We start from the raw sequence: 16,868 nt of genomic DNA, 5'->3' as shown, positions 1-16,868 counted from the left end.
CTCGGACTCTGTCAGGTTGGTGAGGTACTTGTAGTTGCCCTCACCGGCAGGTTTAGCAGATAGTTACACTGGAGTCTGCTCTAGGGACCTGTACCCCGTACGTGCCTAGTCACTAGGAGCACCTCTTTCTCTGACTACTCGGTCACCGTTCTCCCCCGCCAACTGTCACTACACCGCACAGAGTCTGACTAGTGGCAGCGCGCGAGTCTGTCTTGCGACCGTCGCGCTCCACTACCAGACTGGCTCTCCTCTCTTCCTGACAACCTCTGCGCTTTAGCTCTCAGCCCCTCCATTCCACCTCTTGAAAAGATTTGAAATCTAGCCCCCCTCTGGAGACTACCCAAGGGTCCCCTCTAAAGGTGTGGGAGACCTGGTTGTTATGTGTCTGCATACACACCTCATTCTGGCCTTTAGGATTACCTGGAAGTACTGTCACAGCATGGGTGCAGTACTCAGTGGTGCCTGACCAGGTCAGGGGCACCACATTTGCACCCACACTGATTGCCAAAATGTTCAACTTTAATCCCCAATACACTGGAGCTCATGTCTGACTTGACAAGTGATCCATTCATTTCCTCAGTGGCTGTTGTGTGCTGTTCTTGACTTTTTATAACCGCCCCAAAAAGGATGAATAAAGCTGCAGTGACACATCTGACCTGCCGCTGCATTTTATAATGGGGATAAAAGTTCCCTGTCAGGGATAAAAGTTCCACATTCTTCCGATCAGTGCAGTTTCCACTGGTCTGGTTCCACCAATCAATAAGTTATCACCTACCTAAAATCTGGAACCTGCGGATCGGTGATATCTTGTTTTCTCCAAAGAACACCTTTAATGCAAACTACTGTAATTGTACATCTTAGTAATGGTGTGCGCACAGCAGATGTGCAGGAGCCGCCTGTGTTTTACAGTCTTTGTTCCACTATAACAGGGTCGAAGATAACGGCTAATAGGTATTTGCTTACAGCTGTAGAGTGGGCCCCTACAGTCAATTGCCCTGGTGGGCCCCAGACACTCCAGTCTATACATAATCATGTCTAGCTACAGATAAGTATAGCTGAAACCGACTTGTAAAAAGTATTGTACATTAACTAATAACCCTCTCCAAAATTGATCCAATTATGGGCAGGACCACTCATGTGCAGTAATTTTGCAGCATTGTTTTTGCATCTATTACATAGAGAAGAAGAGCGCAGCCCTAGTAGAAACTGTGGGGTACAGTAGTTATGATCAGGGTTGGTCTGGCCCACCGGGGTAGCGGGGAATACCCTGGTAGGCCCCGGGCCCTCAGTGGGCCCCTGTGACTTAATTAGTGCGATGCTGTGTACAGCGCCGCAGGGCCGCCGGTTTCTTGGGGCCGGTGTTATGTGCGGGCAGACTGGGCAGGGTCCCCATGCTCTGAGGGCCCCCCAGCCTTTCAATCACAAACTGCAGCGATAGCACAGGTTCTGTACTATCTCTGTAGTTTGTGCAGTTGTAGAAGGACCTGTGGTGACATCACAGACAGTCATGTGACTCACCATAGGTCCTGCACTGCGGAAGTCCCAGGCCTGTACATATCCGGTGTACAGGCCTGGAGACCACGCGCTATTCAAATGTACGTGCATCCTTCAGACACGCGTACATTTGAACAGTGCAGCCGGTGACAGGAGGTGGAGGAGCTGCTCATCCGTTATCACACTGCCGCCGGGGCCGCAGGGAAGAGGACGCGCAGGGCTCCAGGTAAGCACTCAGGAGGAGCTGAAGGAAAAAAAAAAAATCATTCTCACCTCTTCTCCTCATTCCCACAGTGCTCCAGTCTGCAGGCTCATAGACCCCTCAGTGATCCGTCCGCTGCACGGAGCCGTCGCTGCAGGTGACTTCATGGCTTTACTGCAGTTAAATGCTTTACGGCACCGCAAAGCATTTAACTGCAGTAAAGTCATGATGGCATCCTGCGGCGGTGGCTCCGTGCACCGGACGAGATCATGGAGGGGTCTATGAGCCTGCGGACTGGTAAGGTAAGGACACAGCAGGAACGGAGGACAGGTGAGAATAATTTTTTTCTGTGTGTGTAAACAACAGCAAAATAGGGGACAAGAAGGGGGGCCCACTGCTACACTGCACAAGGCTGGGGGGCCCATTGCTACACTGCACAAGGCTGGGGGGTCCATTGCCTCACTGCACAAGGCTGGGGGGCCAATTGCTACACTGCACAAGGCTGGGGGGCCTATTGCTACACTGCACAAGGATGAGGGGCCCGTTGCTACACGGCACAAGGATGGGGGGGCCCGTTGCTACACGGCACAGGGATGGTGTATTGGAGTACCCCCTTCTTATTTTTGGCAGCTCTTGCACATAGTGCATTGACTTTACCAGTCTAGGAGTCCCACTCCTTCTAAATGGGACAAAAATGTTTTCACAAACCCTCCCTTACATCTCTTACAGGGTTTATTGGAATCCAAGCTCCTAATCTTTGACAGCCCTTGCACACAGTGCATAGGCTTTACTGCTCCAGGAGTCCCACTCATGAATAATGGACAAAAAAATTTTTCAGAGGCCCTCCTCTAGATGTCCTCCAGGGTATATTGGAGTCTCTGCTTGTAATTTTTGGCAGCCCCTAAACTGAGGGCTCTTTACTAGGGAAGGAGTCAGAATCTTTTTCCATCCTTTACATCTCTTGCTCTTTGTATTTCAATCCCTCCTTGGAAGTTAAGCTAGACCTCGCCTGAGTGCATAGTCTTTACCAGATTAGAAGACAGAATCTTTTAAAAAAGTTGCCTCAAAATGTTGTCACAGTACCTCTTCTACATCTCTTGCTGCATGTATTGCAATCTGTCTTTGGAATTAAAACTAGGCCTTTCACTGAATGCATAATCTTTACCAGTGTAGGAGTCAGAACCTTTTGAACCTGTAAAAGAAATTATTCTGCGTGTCTTTCAGAGTGTATTGGAGTCTTGCCTTCAAATTTTTGGCAGCCCTACCATTCATTTGATAGACTTTACTACTCCAGAAGTCCCACTCCTAACAATTTTAACGGAATGTATATGAGGCCCTCCTTTATATACAGAGTGTATCAGAGTGCCTCTTCCTTCTAATTTTAGGGAGTTCTTGCATTGTCCACATAGGCTTTGTGAGTTTTATAATCCATCCTTCAGAAATAACACAGGATGTGTCTGACCAGGTCTGATAAATTAGTAAAATATTAAAATTACATTTTCCAGAGTATGGTTTTTTCACCATTGAAAACAATGAGAAAGTGCAAAAACACGACATGTGAACATTCTCTTTTTAATTTGCCTTATATATATGACTATATATACAGAACACAATTTTCCTAACACAGCATCTGTTTGTCAGTACACCTTGAGTGCATCAAAAAAGCACCAAAAACACACCACGGCAAATGCGTAACATAACGCACTGCGTGTTTACCGCGTTTTTACTGCGTTTTGCCCAATGCATTTTTAAGCCAAATCTATTGACTGGAAGGGCTCAAAAATGCTGGAAAAACGTAGGAACACTATTCTCCTTAAGGAGACTTTGCAAGCCAGTCTGGCTGCCAGGTAAGGGGACTTATAGCTGCCACGCCCCTCTAAGAAATATTTAAATTGTCTCTCCAGTAAAGGAGACAAACTCTAGCACAGCGCCACCTATTGGAAGTAGCGATCCTAAAAGTCACAAGTGGATTTTCAACAATCCTTTGCAATATGACTCAGGATATATAAGCCAGATCAGAATCCCAATTTGCAGACACGGTGTTTCGGGGTGCTTGCCCCTCGTCAGTGCAAAGTATGGGGGTGTCTGATCTGGCTCATGAGAAAGCTATGTGGGGACCACGGGGGAACACTATTCTCCTTAAGGAGACTTTGCAAGCCAGTCTGGCTGCCAGGTAAGGGGACTTATAGCTGCCACGCCCCTCTAAGAAATATTCAAATTGTCTCTCCAGTAAAGGAGACAAACTCTAGCACAGCGCCACCTATTGGAAGTAGCGATCCTAAAAGTCACAAGTGGATTTTCAACAATCCTTTGCAATATGACTCAGGATATATAAGCCAGATCAGAATCCCAATTTGCAGACACGGTGTTTTGGGGTGCTTGCCCCTCGTCAGTGCAAAGTTTGGGTGTGTCTGATCTGGCTCATGAGAAAGCTATGTGGGGACCACGGGGGAACACTATTCTCCTTAAGGAGACTTTGCAAGCCAGTCTGGCTGCCAGGTAAGGGGACTTATATAAGGAGAATAGTGTTCCCCCGTGGTCCCCTCATAGCTCTCTCATGAGCCAGATCAGACACCCCCATACTTTGCACTGACGAGGGGCAAGCACCCCGAAACACTGTGTCTGCAAATTGGGATTCTGATCTGGCTTATATATCCTGAGTCATATTGCAATGGATTGTTGAAAATCCACTTGTGACTTTTAGGATCGCTACTTCCAATAGGTGGCGCTGTGCTAGAGTTTGTCTCCTTTACTGGAGAGACAATTTGAATATTTCTTAGAGGGGCGTGGCAGCTATAAGTCTCCTTACCTGGCAGCCAGACTGGCTTGCAAAGTCTCCTTAAGGAGAATAGTGTTCCCCCGTGGTCCCCACATAGCTTTCTCATGAGCCAGATCAGACACCCCCATACTTTGCACTGATGAGGGGCAAGCACCCCGAAACACCGTGTCTGCAAATTGGGATTCTGATCTGGCTTATATATCCTGAGTCATATTGCAAAGGATTGTTGAAAATCCACTTGTGACTTTTAGGATCGCTACTTCCAATAGGTGGCGCTGTGCTAGAGTTTGTCTCCTTTACTGGAGAGACAATTGGAAAAACGTAGTAATAATTGACATGCTGCATCTTTAAAAACGCAGCCAAGATGCAGCCAACAAAAGGTGACCAGTGCGGACAGCAAAATCAAAATCTCATAGACTTTGCTGGGAGAAGGAAATTCATGCATTTAGGTGCATCTTTGTGACCTCAAAAACGTACCAAAAACGCAGCAAAAGATGCCCTGTGTGAACTTAGCCTAACTGCTTTTTTTTTTTACTAGTTACTGTTTGATAACACTGCATTTCAGAGCCCTGAGTGCATGCTTGCATACTTATACAAGTTTATAAAGCGTGATCAGTGAAGTAATATTTTCACTAACACACATTTCAATCACTGACACTAGCTCAGAGGGGTGGGCGGGGAAGGGGTGAATATTCATTGCATTAACTAGAAGGCATGTGACTATAATCTTCCAGGGATTACACAAACACAACAGGGAAACGTATACCAATAACAGTTACATATGAAAGGGCTGTCCAAGCCCTATTTCAGGATACTATTAGTATTGTGGAGTACAACAAGGTACAAGGATGGTAACATACTGTATATACCAGGATGGCACTGGATGAGTAACATACAAGTGCATCTCAATAAATTAGATTATCATCAAAAAGTTAATTTATTTCAGTAATTCATCTGAAGACAATACCTTGGATCACTGAGCAACAGTCCAGTTCTTTTTCTCCTTGGCCCAGGTAAGACGCTACTGATGTCTATCGGTCATGAGTGGCTTGACACAAGGAATGTGACAGTTGTAGCCCATGTCCTCGATACTTGTGTGTGGTGGCTTTTGAAGCACTGACTCCAGCAGCAGTCCACTCCTTATGAATCTCCCCCAAATTTGTGAATGGCCTTTTCTTAACAATCCTATCAAGGCTGCGGTTATCCCATTTGCTTGTGCACCTTTTTCTACCACACTTTTTCCTTCCACTCAACTTTACATTAATATGCTTGGATACAGCACTCTGTGAACATCCAGCTTCTTTAGCAATGACTTTTTGTGGCTTACCCTTCTTGTGGAGTGTGGCAATGGCTGCCTTCTGAACATCTGTCAAGTCAGCAGTCTTCCCCATGATTGTGTAACCTACTGAATCAGACTAAGGGACCATTTGAAATGCTCAGGAAACCTTTGCAGGCGTTTTGTGGTAATTATTCTAATTTCCTGAGATAATGACTTTTGGGTTTTCATTGGCTGTAGGCCATAATCATCAACAGTAACAGAAATAAACATTTGAAATAGATCAGTCTGTTTGTAATGACTCTATATAATATATGTGTTTCCCATTTTGTATTGAATTACTGAAATAAATTAACTTTTTGATACTATTGTAATTTATTGAGATGCACTTGTAAATACCAGGAAGGGCCTAGGATGAGGAACATATATACCAGGTTGGACCCATAATGGGGAATATGCTTGGATGAGCCACGTATATTCCAGGATGGGGAACATATATAGTAGGATTGGGGAACATATATATGAGGATAAGCCTGGGAGGTTATATCAGGATGGGGAAAATATAGAAAAGGATGGAGAACATATAAACCAGGATGAGCCACATATATACCAGGATGGGGGACATATATACCAGGATGGCCCTTGGATGACTAACATATATACCAGGATCGGCTGAGGATGATAAACATATACACCAGGATGGGGGACATATATACCAGAATGGAATCAGGATGGGTAACATGTATATAAGAATATCAGAATGGGGGACAGATATACCAGGATGGGCCAGATATGGGGAACATATATACCAAGATGGGCTGCACATATACGAGGATGGGGGACATAAATGGCAGGATGGTACCAAGATGGGGAACATATATACCTGGATGGCCACATATATACCAGTATGGGGGACATATATACCAGGATGGGGAACATATATACAAGAATTGGCCCAGAATGAGAAACAGAAATATCACGATGGGCCCAAGGTGAGGAACAAATATTACATAATGGGCCACTTTTATACCAGGATGACCCTAGGATGCAGGACATTACAACATAATGGGCGAAGGGGGCAACTCATATGTCATTATAGGATCTTAAACGCTACAAGGGCCCATACATCTGACCAACCACTTTGCATCGGGGCCAATCGGACTCTAGTTACGCCAACAATTCTATGTATATGTTTACTAGATAGATATAATTATATATACAGATATATATATATATATATATATAAACATAGTATGAAACTCTTACCTTGAAGTACATTAAGTAGGCTTGAGGAACATGCTGGAACACTTGAAGACTTTCTTAGAGCACCATTTGGAAAGTTTCCTTTTCTGCTTTTATTCCAGGCTTTAACCAATTCATTTGTCCAATCTGCAGATTGGCTTGTTTTCTTTTTCAGACCACTACCCCTGTACTTCTTAAGCCATCCATCACCATTTGGAGACAATTGTTCTCTGGAAGAACTATTCCAAGAAGTTTGTTCTCTCTTAGCATTTTGTGACTGAACACTGTCACTGTTATTCCTGGTGGTAGAGACACTATCCTCAACACCTGGTGGTGGTGTCATTATTATGTTGTCATTTGTGTTAATGGGTAAATCAAATTTCTCTTCTTTTATACATGAGTTACTTATTTGTACATCCACAGTGGCATATGAATCCTTAGTGCACAGGATAGACAAAGCAAATTCCCCATTTTCAAATTGGGAAGAAGAGCCATTGCCGTCAGTTGTTATTATCTCAGAAATCTGGTGATTTTCTTTCCTTTGTTGGACTTTTACTCCCACAATACTATTTTCCTTCTCATATGTCTGAACTTGAGAAAAGATTTTTTCCTTATTAGATGTCAGCTGATCACCTGCATCCCAGAATAATGTGTGAGAACTTGACAGGGGTGCATGAAGAATTGTAGACAGATGATCTGTCTCCTGAGATTCCTCTTGAGAGAACTGCATTTTGATTGCCATCTGGATATCAAAGAGTAAGTCATCTTGTTCTGTGGCTGAGTGGTAGCTGTATATATCTGTGTCAGACCCTGAACTCGTCTTTTGTCCTTCCTGGATCCCATTGCCGGCAGCTGCTGCCAGGAATTTGTTGACATGAAAGTGATCAGCATCAGTATCAGAGAGGCCTCCTTCATCTGCTGATATGCTTAAATCTGGAGTTTTTGTAATAACTGATTGGGTGCTGTCCAGTTCCTCTGTATGTGCAGGCTGCCCATCCAAGCCATCATCACTGGATCGCCATGTGCCATCCTTCGGTCTGGATAGAGTCTTTCTGATTCTTAAATTGGAAAACATAGACGATCTAGATTCAGATTTGCTTTTTTTCTTGCTGTGCGGTTCATTGCATTTCCCATGGCTTTTTCTGCCTCCCCTCTTGACAGTCTCTCCATCTTCAGGCCTAGATTCAGCTCTATCTCGCACATCACCATGAGATCTCTTAAGCTTACCATCCTGATTCCCCATCTCTCAAACACTGGTAATTTCTAACGAATGAAACATTCCCTGCTTGTAGGAAGAATGCTGGAAATAAAAGAACAAAGAGCAAGAGATGCTTTGTCTGCAGTATATTCCGCTGACTGCTGCCTTTGTGCTGAATGAGCTGCTCTGCAGAGACATGCTCAGTGCACGGCTGCACATTGCTGACAACTCCCACCCAAAGCTGCTCCTGATGAAACTGCTCCCTGGAGTAGTAAACAATCGTGATGTCATCAGTGGATGAATTTAACATGATTATTCTACACCAGTCAGTATTGTTCCACACACAGCATAGTAATATTCTATAGATGATTATTTTCACAGTGTACCTATATATCACCAAACCGCCCAGTCTTGTGTTACATAATCTCCAATGGCAGGGGCGTACATAGAAATCATGGGGCCCCATAGCAAAAGTCTGAATGGGGACCCCCACTGATAAAAAAACAAACAAACAAAAACATATTATCATAATAATCATGATACATATTATTGGGGGCCGGCATGCATTATTGGGGGTGGCTTATAGTCAGAAATAACACATATAACTACATAGTGTTACTGAACAACACCCACCATATAAAGGTTTGCAATGTATTATTACATTGCAAAATAATGCCGCCACACCATAACCAAATATCACCACATAGAGTCTGAATATAACCACCGTCCTGTTACTGAGCAAAGGCCACTGCACCAAGACCAGTGGGATCACACCGCAAATCCCTAAAAAATCTGCAATATGTGAACTTGGCCTAAAGTTGGGATGTCCTTCTTCATGCCCCTCACTACACACAATATACATTTTCACATCTGTCTCCCCCATTTAATGGTAAGGATTATGACTCCTTATAGCCTTAGGATCTATATTAAAACTCTGCAAAGTACAGGGATAATACACACACACACACACACACACACACACACACACACTGATGGCACAGCAAAGAGGAACACAAACACACAGTGATGGCACAGCACAGGGGCAACGCACACACAGTATTGGTACAGGGGCAACACACACACACACACAGAGTGATGGCACAGCACAGGGCAGTTTTCTGTAGTGTTACAGGCAGACATTTGTACATTATAATACTCACCTGCTCCTGTGCTGTGAGAGATGATGATAGTGGCTCAGGCCTCTCTGCTGCACTTCCTGTGAGTCTTCCTGGCTGCTCCTCCTGTCCTCTGCTTTTTCTTTCTATTCCTTCTGTTCTCCGCTTCTCACTGTTTTTCTGCTCTCTGTTTCCTTTTCTCTCTTTTTTTGTGGTTTCTACTCCTTCTTCACTCCTGCACTCTTTTATTTTCATCATTTCATTTTCCCGCGTCTTCCCCCTCTCCTGATTGGCTGTTCTCCTCCTGGCATCTCTCACAAGAAGAAACTGCTGCCTGGCCACTCCCTCCTCTTCAGCACAGGCCTTGCACAGTGTGCAGTGTGGGCGCCTCTGAATCTCTGCGTTGGCCAGTCTGCAACTATACAAACAGTGCCGCCTCCCGGCGGCGGTAATCAGCTGCTTGGTGACGGCCCCGGGGGTATGATGCATGAAAGTGAAAACACACACACTACGGGCAGCCGCCCCGGGCCCCTCCAGCCGGGGCTGCCACCAGGATTTTCCGGGCCGGATACTGACAAAATTTCCGGGCCCCCTTCAGACTCCACCACAGCTCCGCCTCTACCCCTCGAACCTTCGGCAATAGAAAAAAGTTGTTTCCAGCATCACGTCCAAGAAAAGGTTAAAAAACAATTTTATTCCATAAGGTTAAAACCAACACTAGGTTGGATGGACGTCCACGAAGTATAAAACAATTGCTGACGCGTTTCACACCTAACAGAGGTTCTTAGTCTTAGACATATCCTGTTGTATTTGCACAAGTTATGGAATAAAATTGGTTTTTAACCTCTTTTCTTGGACGTGATGCTGGAAACAACTTTTGTTCTATTGCCGGACTTTGCCTCTTTGAACATGGAGCTGACCTCCCTGCACCGTCCCCCAGAGAAAGGACCCAGGTGATGCATTTACCGGGTGAGCTGAGATCCTCCTTAGCATTCTGACCTCCAACCTTCCACAATCCCACCATCACTCTTGGAAAATCTCCAATTCTGCAAACAGTCCTTACCAATCAAACATTAACCGCTAGTCGTCATTTTGACTGCACGAAAAAAGCTGCATGCACCATTTTTTGGGTCATTAAAATGACGAACCCCAGACAGAATTATCAGCCATATGTGTATATCTAATATATAAAGCTGTGTATGTGTGTGTGGATAGATTATATTATAATATATATATATATATATATATATATATACATACACACTGTATGTGTGTCCGCTATAGGAACCCGCACCATCTCATTTACAATCACGATATTTTGCACAGACACCTCATGTGACTCAGGGAGCATCATAGACTATTTTTTGAGGGGAAAATGTAACCCCGCGCTTTAGGCTGGGGCCACACAAGGCACTACTGTGATCCTCACATGACACTCAGCTCACGCTGGGAGCACAGCAGGAGCCGACTGTCATGCGAGTGTCACTGCGACTGAGCTCCGATCATGCGATCGGACCTCAGCTGCAGGGGACGGGACGGCACTCAGGAGGGGCGGGCCAGCGCTGCGGAGGGGAGGGAGGGATTTCTCTCCCTCTCTCCTCAGTAGCCAGCTAGTGCAGTGCGATTCTTCTCTCGCCCCATACACTTGAATGGGTGCGAGAGAAAGAGTCTCCCATAACAATTGCAGCATGCTGCAATTGTTTTCTCGGTCCGATTGGGGCCGAGAAAATAATTGCTCATATGCGCTGGCACATAGGCTAATATTTGTCCGAGTGGAATACAATGTTTTATCGCATGCCACTCGCTCCGATTTTCATGCCGTGTGTCTTAAGCCTTACAGTTTCTCTCCAAAAAATTCCTTACATTAAAGTCAATGGAGCTAGGAGGTGAGGTCATTAATAGGAGCTGTGATTGGTTATTATAGGCAACAAAGGACATTGCTAGTGTAAGAAACTTCTGTGTGAGGTAATATGATACAGGTGGAAAGATAGATAGAGACAGACAGGGAATGAGAGAGAGACAGAGACAGACAGGGAATGAGAGAGAGACAGAGACAGACAGGGAATGAGAGAGAGACAGACAGGGAATGAGGCAGAGAGACAGACAGGGAATGAGAGAGAGAGACAGATAGGGAATGAGAGACAGAGACAGACAGATAGGGAATGAGAGAGACACAGGGAATGAGAGAGACAGATAGGGAATGAGAGACAGTGACAGACAGATAGGGAATGAGAGACAGAGACAGACAGATAGGGAATGAGAGACAGAGACAGACAGGGAATGAGAGAGAGAGACAGACAGGGAATGAGAGAGAGAGAGAGACAGACGGAATGAGAGAGAGACAGACAGATAGGGAAATGAGAGACAGCGACAGGGAATGAGAGAGACAGACAGGGAATGAGAGAGAGAGACAGACTGGGAATGAGAGAGAGAGACAGACAGATAGGGAATGAGAGACAGCGACAGACAGGGAATGAGAGAGAGAGAGAGACAGACAGATAGGGAATGAGAGAGAGAGACAGACAGATATGGAATGAGAGACAGAGACAGACAGGGAATGAGAGAGACACAGGGAATGAGAGAAACAGACAGATAGGGAATGAGAGACAGCGACAGACAGATAGGGAATGAGAGAGAGACAGAGAGATAGGGAATGAGACACAGAGACAGACCGATAGGGAATGAGACACAGAGACAGACAGATATGGAATGAGAGAGAGAGACAGACAGCTAGGGAATGAGAGACAGAGACACAGATAGGGAATGAGAGAGACAGGGAATGAGAGAGACAGGGAATGAGAGAGACAGGGAATGAGACAGACAGATAGGGAATGAGAGACAGACAGATAGGGAATGAGAGACAGAGACAGACAGATAGGGAATGAGAGACAGAGACAGACAGATAGGGAATGAGAGACAGACAGGGAATGAGAGACAGAGACAGACAGACAATGAGAGACAGACAGATAGGGAATGAGAGACAGACAGATAGGGAATGAGAGACAGAGACAGACAGGGAATGAGAGACAGAGACAGACAGATAGGGAATGAGAGACAGAGACAGACAGATAGGGAATGAGAGACAGAGACAGACAGGGAATGAGAGACAGAGACAGACAGGCAGGGAATGAGAGACAGACAGATAGGGAATGAGAGACAGACAGATAGGGAATGAGAGACAGACAGGGAATGAGAGACAGAGACCGACAGATAGGGAATGAGAGACAGAGACAGACAGATAGGGAATGAGAGACAGAGACAGACATAGGGAATGAGAGAGAAACAGACAGGGAATGAGAGAGAGACAGGGAATGAGAGAGAGACGGACAGATAGGGAATGAGAGAGAGAGGCAGGGAATGAGAGAGAGACAGACAGATAGGGAATGAGAGAGAGATGCAGGGAATGAGAGAGAGACAGACAGATAGGGAATGAGAGAGAGACAGACAGGGAATGAGAGAGAGACAGACAGGGAATGATAGAGAGAGACAGATAGGGAATGAGAGAGAGAGGCAGGGAATGAGAGAGAGACAGACAGATAGGGAATGAGAGAGAGACAGGGAATGAGAGAGAGACAGACAGAGGCATCCAGACAGACAGATAGGGAATGAGAGAGACAAATAGGGAATGAGAGAGATAGAAAGACAGGGAATGAGAGAGAGACAGACAGATAGGGAATGAGAGAGAGACAGATAGGGAATGAGAGACAGACAGATAGGGAATGAGAGACAGAGAGATAGGGAATGAGAGACAGACAAGGAATGAGAGACAGAGACCGACAGATAGGGAATGAGAGACAGAGACCGACAGATAGGGAATGAGAGACAGAGACAGACAGATAGGGAATGAGAGAGAGAGACAGACAGATAGGGAATGAGAGACAGAGACAGACAGATAGGGAATGAAAGAGAGAGAGACAGGGAATGAGAGAGACAGACAGGGAATGAGAGAGACAGACAGGGAATGAGAGACAGACAGGGAATGAGAGACAGACAGGGAATGGGAGACATAGGGAAAGAGACAGAGACTACATGCACAGTTACACACACTGTACATTACCTCATCTTGCAGTTTCTGATCAGTGAAGAGCAGGACTGAAACCACGGGACTTGCACAGAGGCTGCAGCAGCTGAACAGCAGGACCTAGATGTTCACTGGTCATGTGATCAGGCACAGGTCCTTCACCCCAGCCTCCATAGTAGATTTCCTGTCCTGCACCGATCACATACATCAGTGCAGAGTAGAAGAGAGGGCAGCTCTCTAGAAGCGACTCGGGCCCCCTCATTGCCCTGATGGCGGCCCGCCCCCTGGAGCCCGGTGAGCTGGGGGGTGAAAGGGAAGAAGCCTGGGCTGTCAGCTGCGGGCCCCCCCTCCCACCTCCAGCTCACGGGCCCCGTAGCAGTGGCGTGGTCTGCCTATATGGACGGTACGCCACTGTACAATAGTCAATCCAGACGTTTATACTGTAACTATGTAAGAGGGGCTAATCTGCCTGGAGTAAATAACTTGCGTCTGTTCTAATATCTAGAAAACGTATTCTTTCGAATAATATTTGTATAAGATTTCACACTGTTTTATTGTTATAGTTTTCTTTCTTTCATACTGTATGCGTGGATTTGGACTGTGCATGTGACAGATCATACTGAGCAATACTGGTAAGTGAACATGCTCGCCACTGGTCGATACTCAATCGAGCATCGAGGGACACAGTTACGCTCGTTAGCCAAGTATTACGGTTGCTATAGTGCCATGCTCGAGTCCTCATCCCACATGTTTTGAGGCTGTTAGTCAGCCAATCAGTATGAGGGGCTTGCCTGCCTTTCAAAGTAAGGCTGTAGCCATGTTGGCTACTGGAATACTGTGATTGGCCCACCATATCACGCCATTGAGTCTTAAGGCTACTTTACACACTGCGATATCGGTCCCGATATCGCTATTGTGGGTACCCGCCCCCATCTGTTGCGCGACACGGGCATATCGCTGCCCGTGCCGCACAACATCGCCCACAGCCGTCACACATACCTGTCCGGTGACGTCGCTGTGACCGGCGAACCGCCTCCTTTCTAAGGGGGCGGTCCGTGCGGCGTCACAGCGACGTCACTGAAACGTCACTGAACCGCCGCCCAATAGCAGCGGAGGGGAAGAGATGAGCGGGACGTAACATCCCGCCCACCTCCTTCCTTCCGCATAGCGGCCGGGAGGCAGGTAAGGGGAGCTTCCTCGTTCCTGCGGCGTCACACGCAGCGATGTGTGCTGCCGCAGGAACGAGGAACAACCTCGTTACTGCTGTAGTAACGAGATTTGAGAATGGACCCCCGTGTCGCCGATTAGCGATTTTGCACGTTTTTGCAACGATGCAAAATCGCTTATCGATGTCACACGCAACGGCATCGCTAATGCGGCCGGATGTGCGTCACGAATTCCGTGACCCCAACGACTCCGCATTAGCGATGTCGTAGCGTGTAAAGCCCGCTTTAGGCTATGTGCGCACTAAGCCGTTTTACCCGCGGATTTACCCGCGGTTTTGCTGCGGAAATTTCTTGAGAAATCTTTGAAATCTTTCTGCAGACATTTCCCAGCAAAACCTATGGGAAAAAAAAATAGCTGTGCGCACGCTGCATTTTTTTCTCAAGAAAATTCTTTGTGAAGATTTTCTTGAGAAAATTTCTCGAGAAAATGTGCATGTCACTTCTAATCGCGAAATACCGGGGGTATACCGCATGTAGTAAATGATGTGCGGTATACCCCCGGTATAGTCGCGATTTACCTGCGCTAATGTTCATCGCTGCCTGCGGTTTTGCAGGGAGTGATGTCATTATGACAGAAGAGGAAGCGGAGCAGAGTAAACACACAGATCACACTCCCTAGACGCCACACAGAAGCACTTCTGTGTGACCTCCAGGTGCCCGTGCAGTCTGTGTCCCGCTCCGGCGCCGCGGCTGCCAGCCCTGCAGTGTCAGTGTCTGCCCGCAGTATCAGCAGCTCGTCATGCTGCAGCGCAGGCAGACACTGACACACAGCAGTGCGTGCAGCTGCAGGGATGCCGAGCGCTGCTGTTAGGAGGTGAGATGAGATCATTACCTGCTGTGACGATCTCCTGCCTCCTGACGTCACCGCGGTCACTGCTGTCTATGCCCGTCTCACGAGCAGCCCGAGACTGTCACTAGCGGTGACGTCACGGGCTCTCGCGATACTGCTGATAATGAGGCGGGCATAGAAGTCAGTGACAGCGCTGTCGTCAGCAGTACAGGAGATGATCACAGCAGGTAATGATCTCATCTATCCTCCTGACAGCAGCGCTCATCAATCATCCCCTGCAGTGACCTGGGCTATTGATGTTAGGTCATTGCATTGCTCTCCCAGCCAATGGGGAACATTCTGTTCTTCATGGACTGGGACAGTGACTATGATATGGATCGCAGTGGGACGCCCCCCCTTATTGGATTACGCCGAACGTGGAATTGATTGTTCTTATCAATAAACTGGTGAAAGAGGGAATGTGGGGAGTGTATTTTTTCAAATAAAACTTTTTTTGTTGTCTATTTTATATTTCTTACTGACTGGGTTTGTGATGTCAGGTATCTGATAGACGCATGACATCACTAACCCCAGGGCTTGATGCCAGGTGACATTACACATCTGGCATCAACCCCATATATTACCTCGTTTGCCACCGCACCAGGGCAACGGGATGAGTTGGGACGAAGCGCCAGGATTGGCACATCTAATGGATGCGCCACTTCTGGGGTGGCTGCAGCCTGCTATTTTTAGGCTGGGGAGTGTCTAATAACAGTGGACCTCCCTAGTCTGAGAATATCAGACCCCAGCTATCCGCTTTACCTTGGATGGTGATCCAATTTGAGGGGACCCCCACGTTTTTTGTTTAAAATTATTTATTTAATGTAAAATAACAGCGTGGGGTGCCCTCTGTTTTGGATTACCAGCCAAGGTGAAGCTGCCAGCTGTTGTTTGCAGGCTGCAGCCGTCTGCTTTACCCTAGCTGGCTACAAAAATAGGGGGAACCCCACGTCATTTTTTTTTAATTAGTTATTTATTTTTTGGCTAAATACAAGGCTAGGCACCCTTTAGTGCCACATGAAAGTCACTAAAGGGTGCCAGCTTAGAATATGCAGGGGGGTGGGACATTATATAGGTCTTTCTCATCTATCTATCTATTCATCTATCCATCTTTCCCTCTATCCATTATCTGTCTATCTATTGATTATCTATCTATTATCTATATTATTTATTTCTGTTCAGCATAAAAAAAACGCAGGGACCAACCTGCGGAAAAACCGCGGCAAAAACGCATGCGTTTTTCCGCGAATTTGGTGTGTTTTTTTACCGCAGGTGCGGTAATCTTCAACTCCCAGAAGTTTCTCAAGGGATTTTCTTGAAAAAAAATCACTTTTCTAGTGCGCACATAGGATACGGTGAAGCGATGCTCTGCACACTCTCTTCTAGAAGCAGATCAGGGAGAGTTGATGTAGGAGGGAGAGATTAGAGTAGGCATATAGTCATCTTCTAGAAGCAGATCAGGGAGAGTTGATGTTTGAGGGAGAGA

The 16,868-nt window shown here is 46.3% G+C and overlaps 1 protein-coding gene across 2 annotated transcripts in view; it reads right to left on the bottom strand.

Moving 5' to 3' along the window:
- FMN2 (formin 2) overlaps positions 1-8,413 on the bottom strand; it is a 2,161,480-nt gene extending 2,153,067 nt beyond the window's left edge. Inside the window, exon 1 of one of the 2 annotated variants that reach the window (XM_075339745.1) lies at positions 7,018-8,413. In XM_075339745.1, the coding sequence (XP_075195860.1) occupies positions 7,018-8,236 (1,219 nt within the window). In that variant the 5' untranslated portion in view covers positions 8,237-8,413. The remainder of the gene's footprint in view (positions 1-7,017) is intronic. The other variant, XM_075339746.1, reaches the window with a different exon arrangement.
- Positions 8,414-16,868: the final 8,455 nt, after the last annotated feature.

The sequence above is a fragment of the Anomaloglossus baeobatrachus genome, chromosome 3 (assembly GCF_048569485.1).
Source record: "Anomaloglossus baeobatrachus isolate aAnoBae1 chromosome 3, aAnoBae1.hap1, whole genome shotgun sequence".
Classification (NCBI taxonomy): Eukaryota; Metazoa; Chordata; class Amphibia; order Anura; family Aromobatidae; genus Anomaloglossus; species Anomaloglossus baeobatrachus.
The sequence above is the reverse complement of the archived record's forward strand: the minus strand, read 5'-3'. Positions and strand labels throughout refer to the sequence as shown.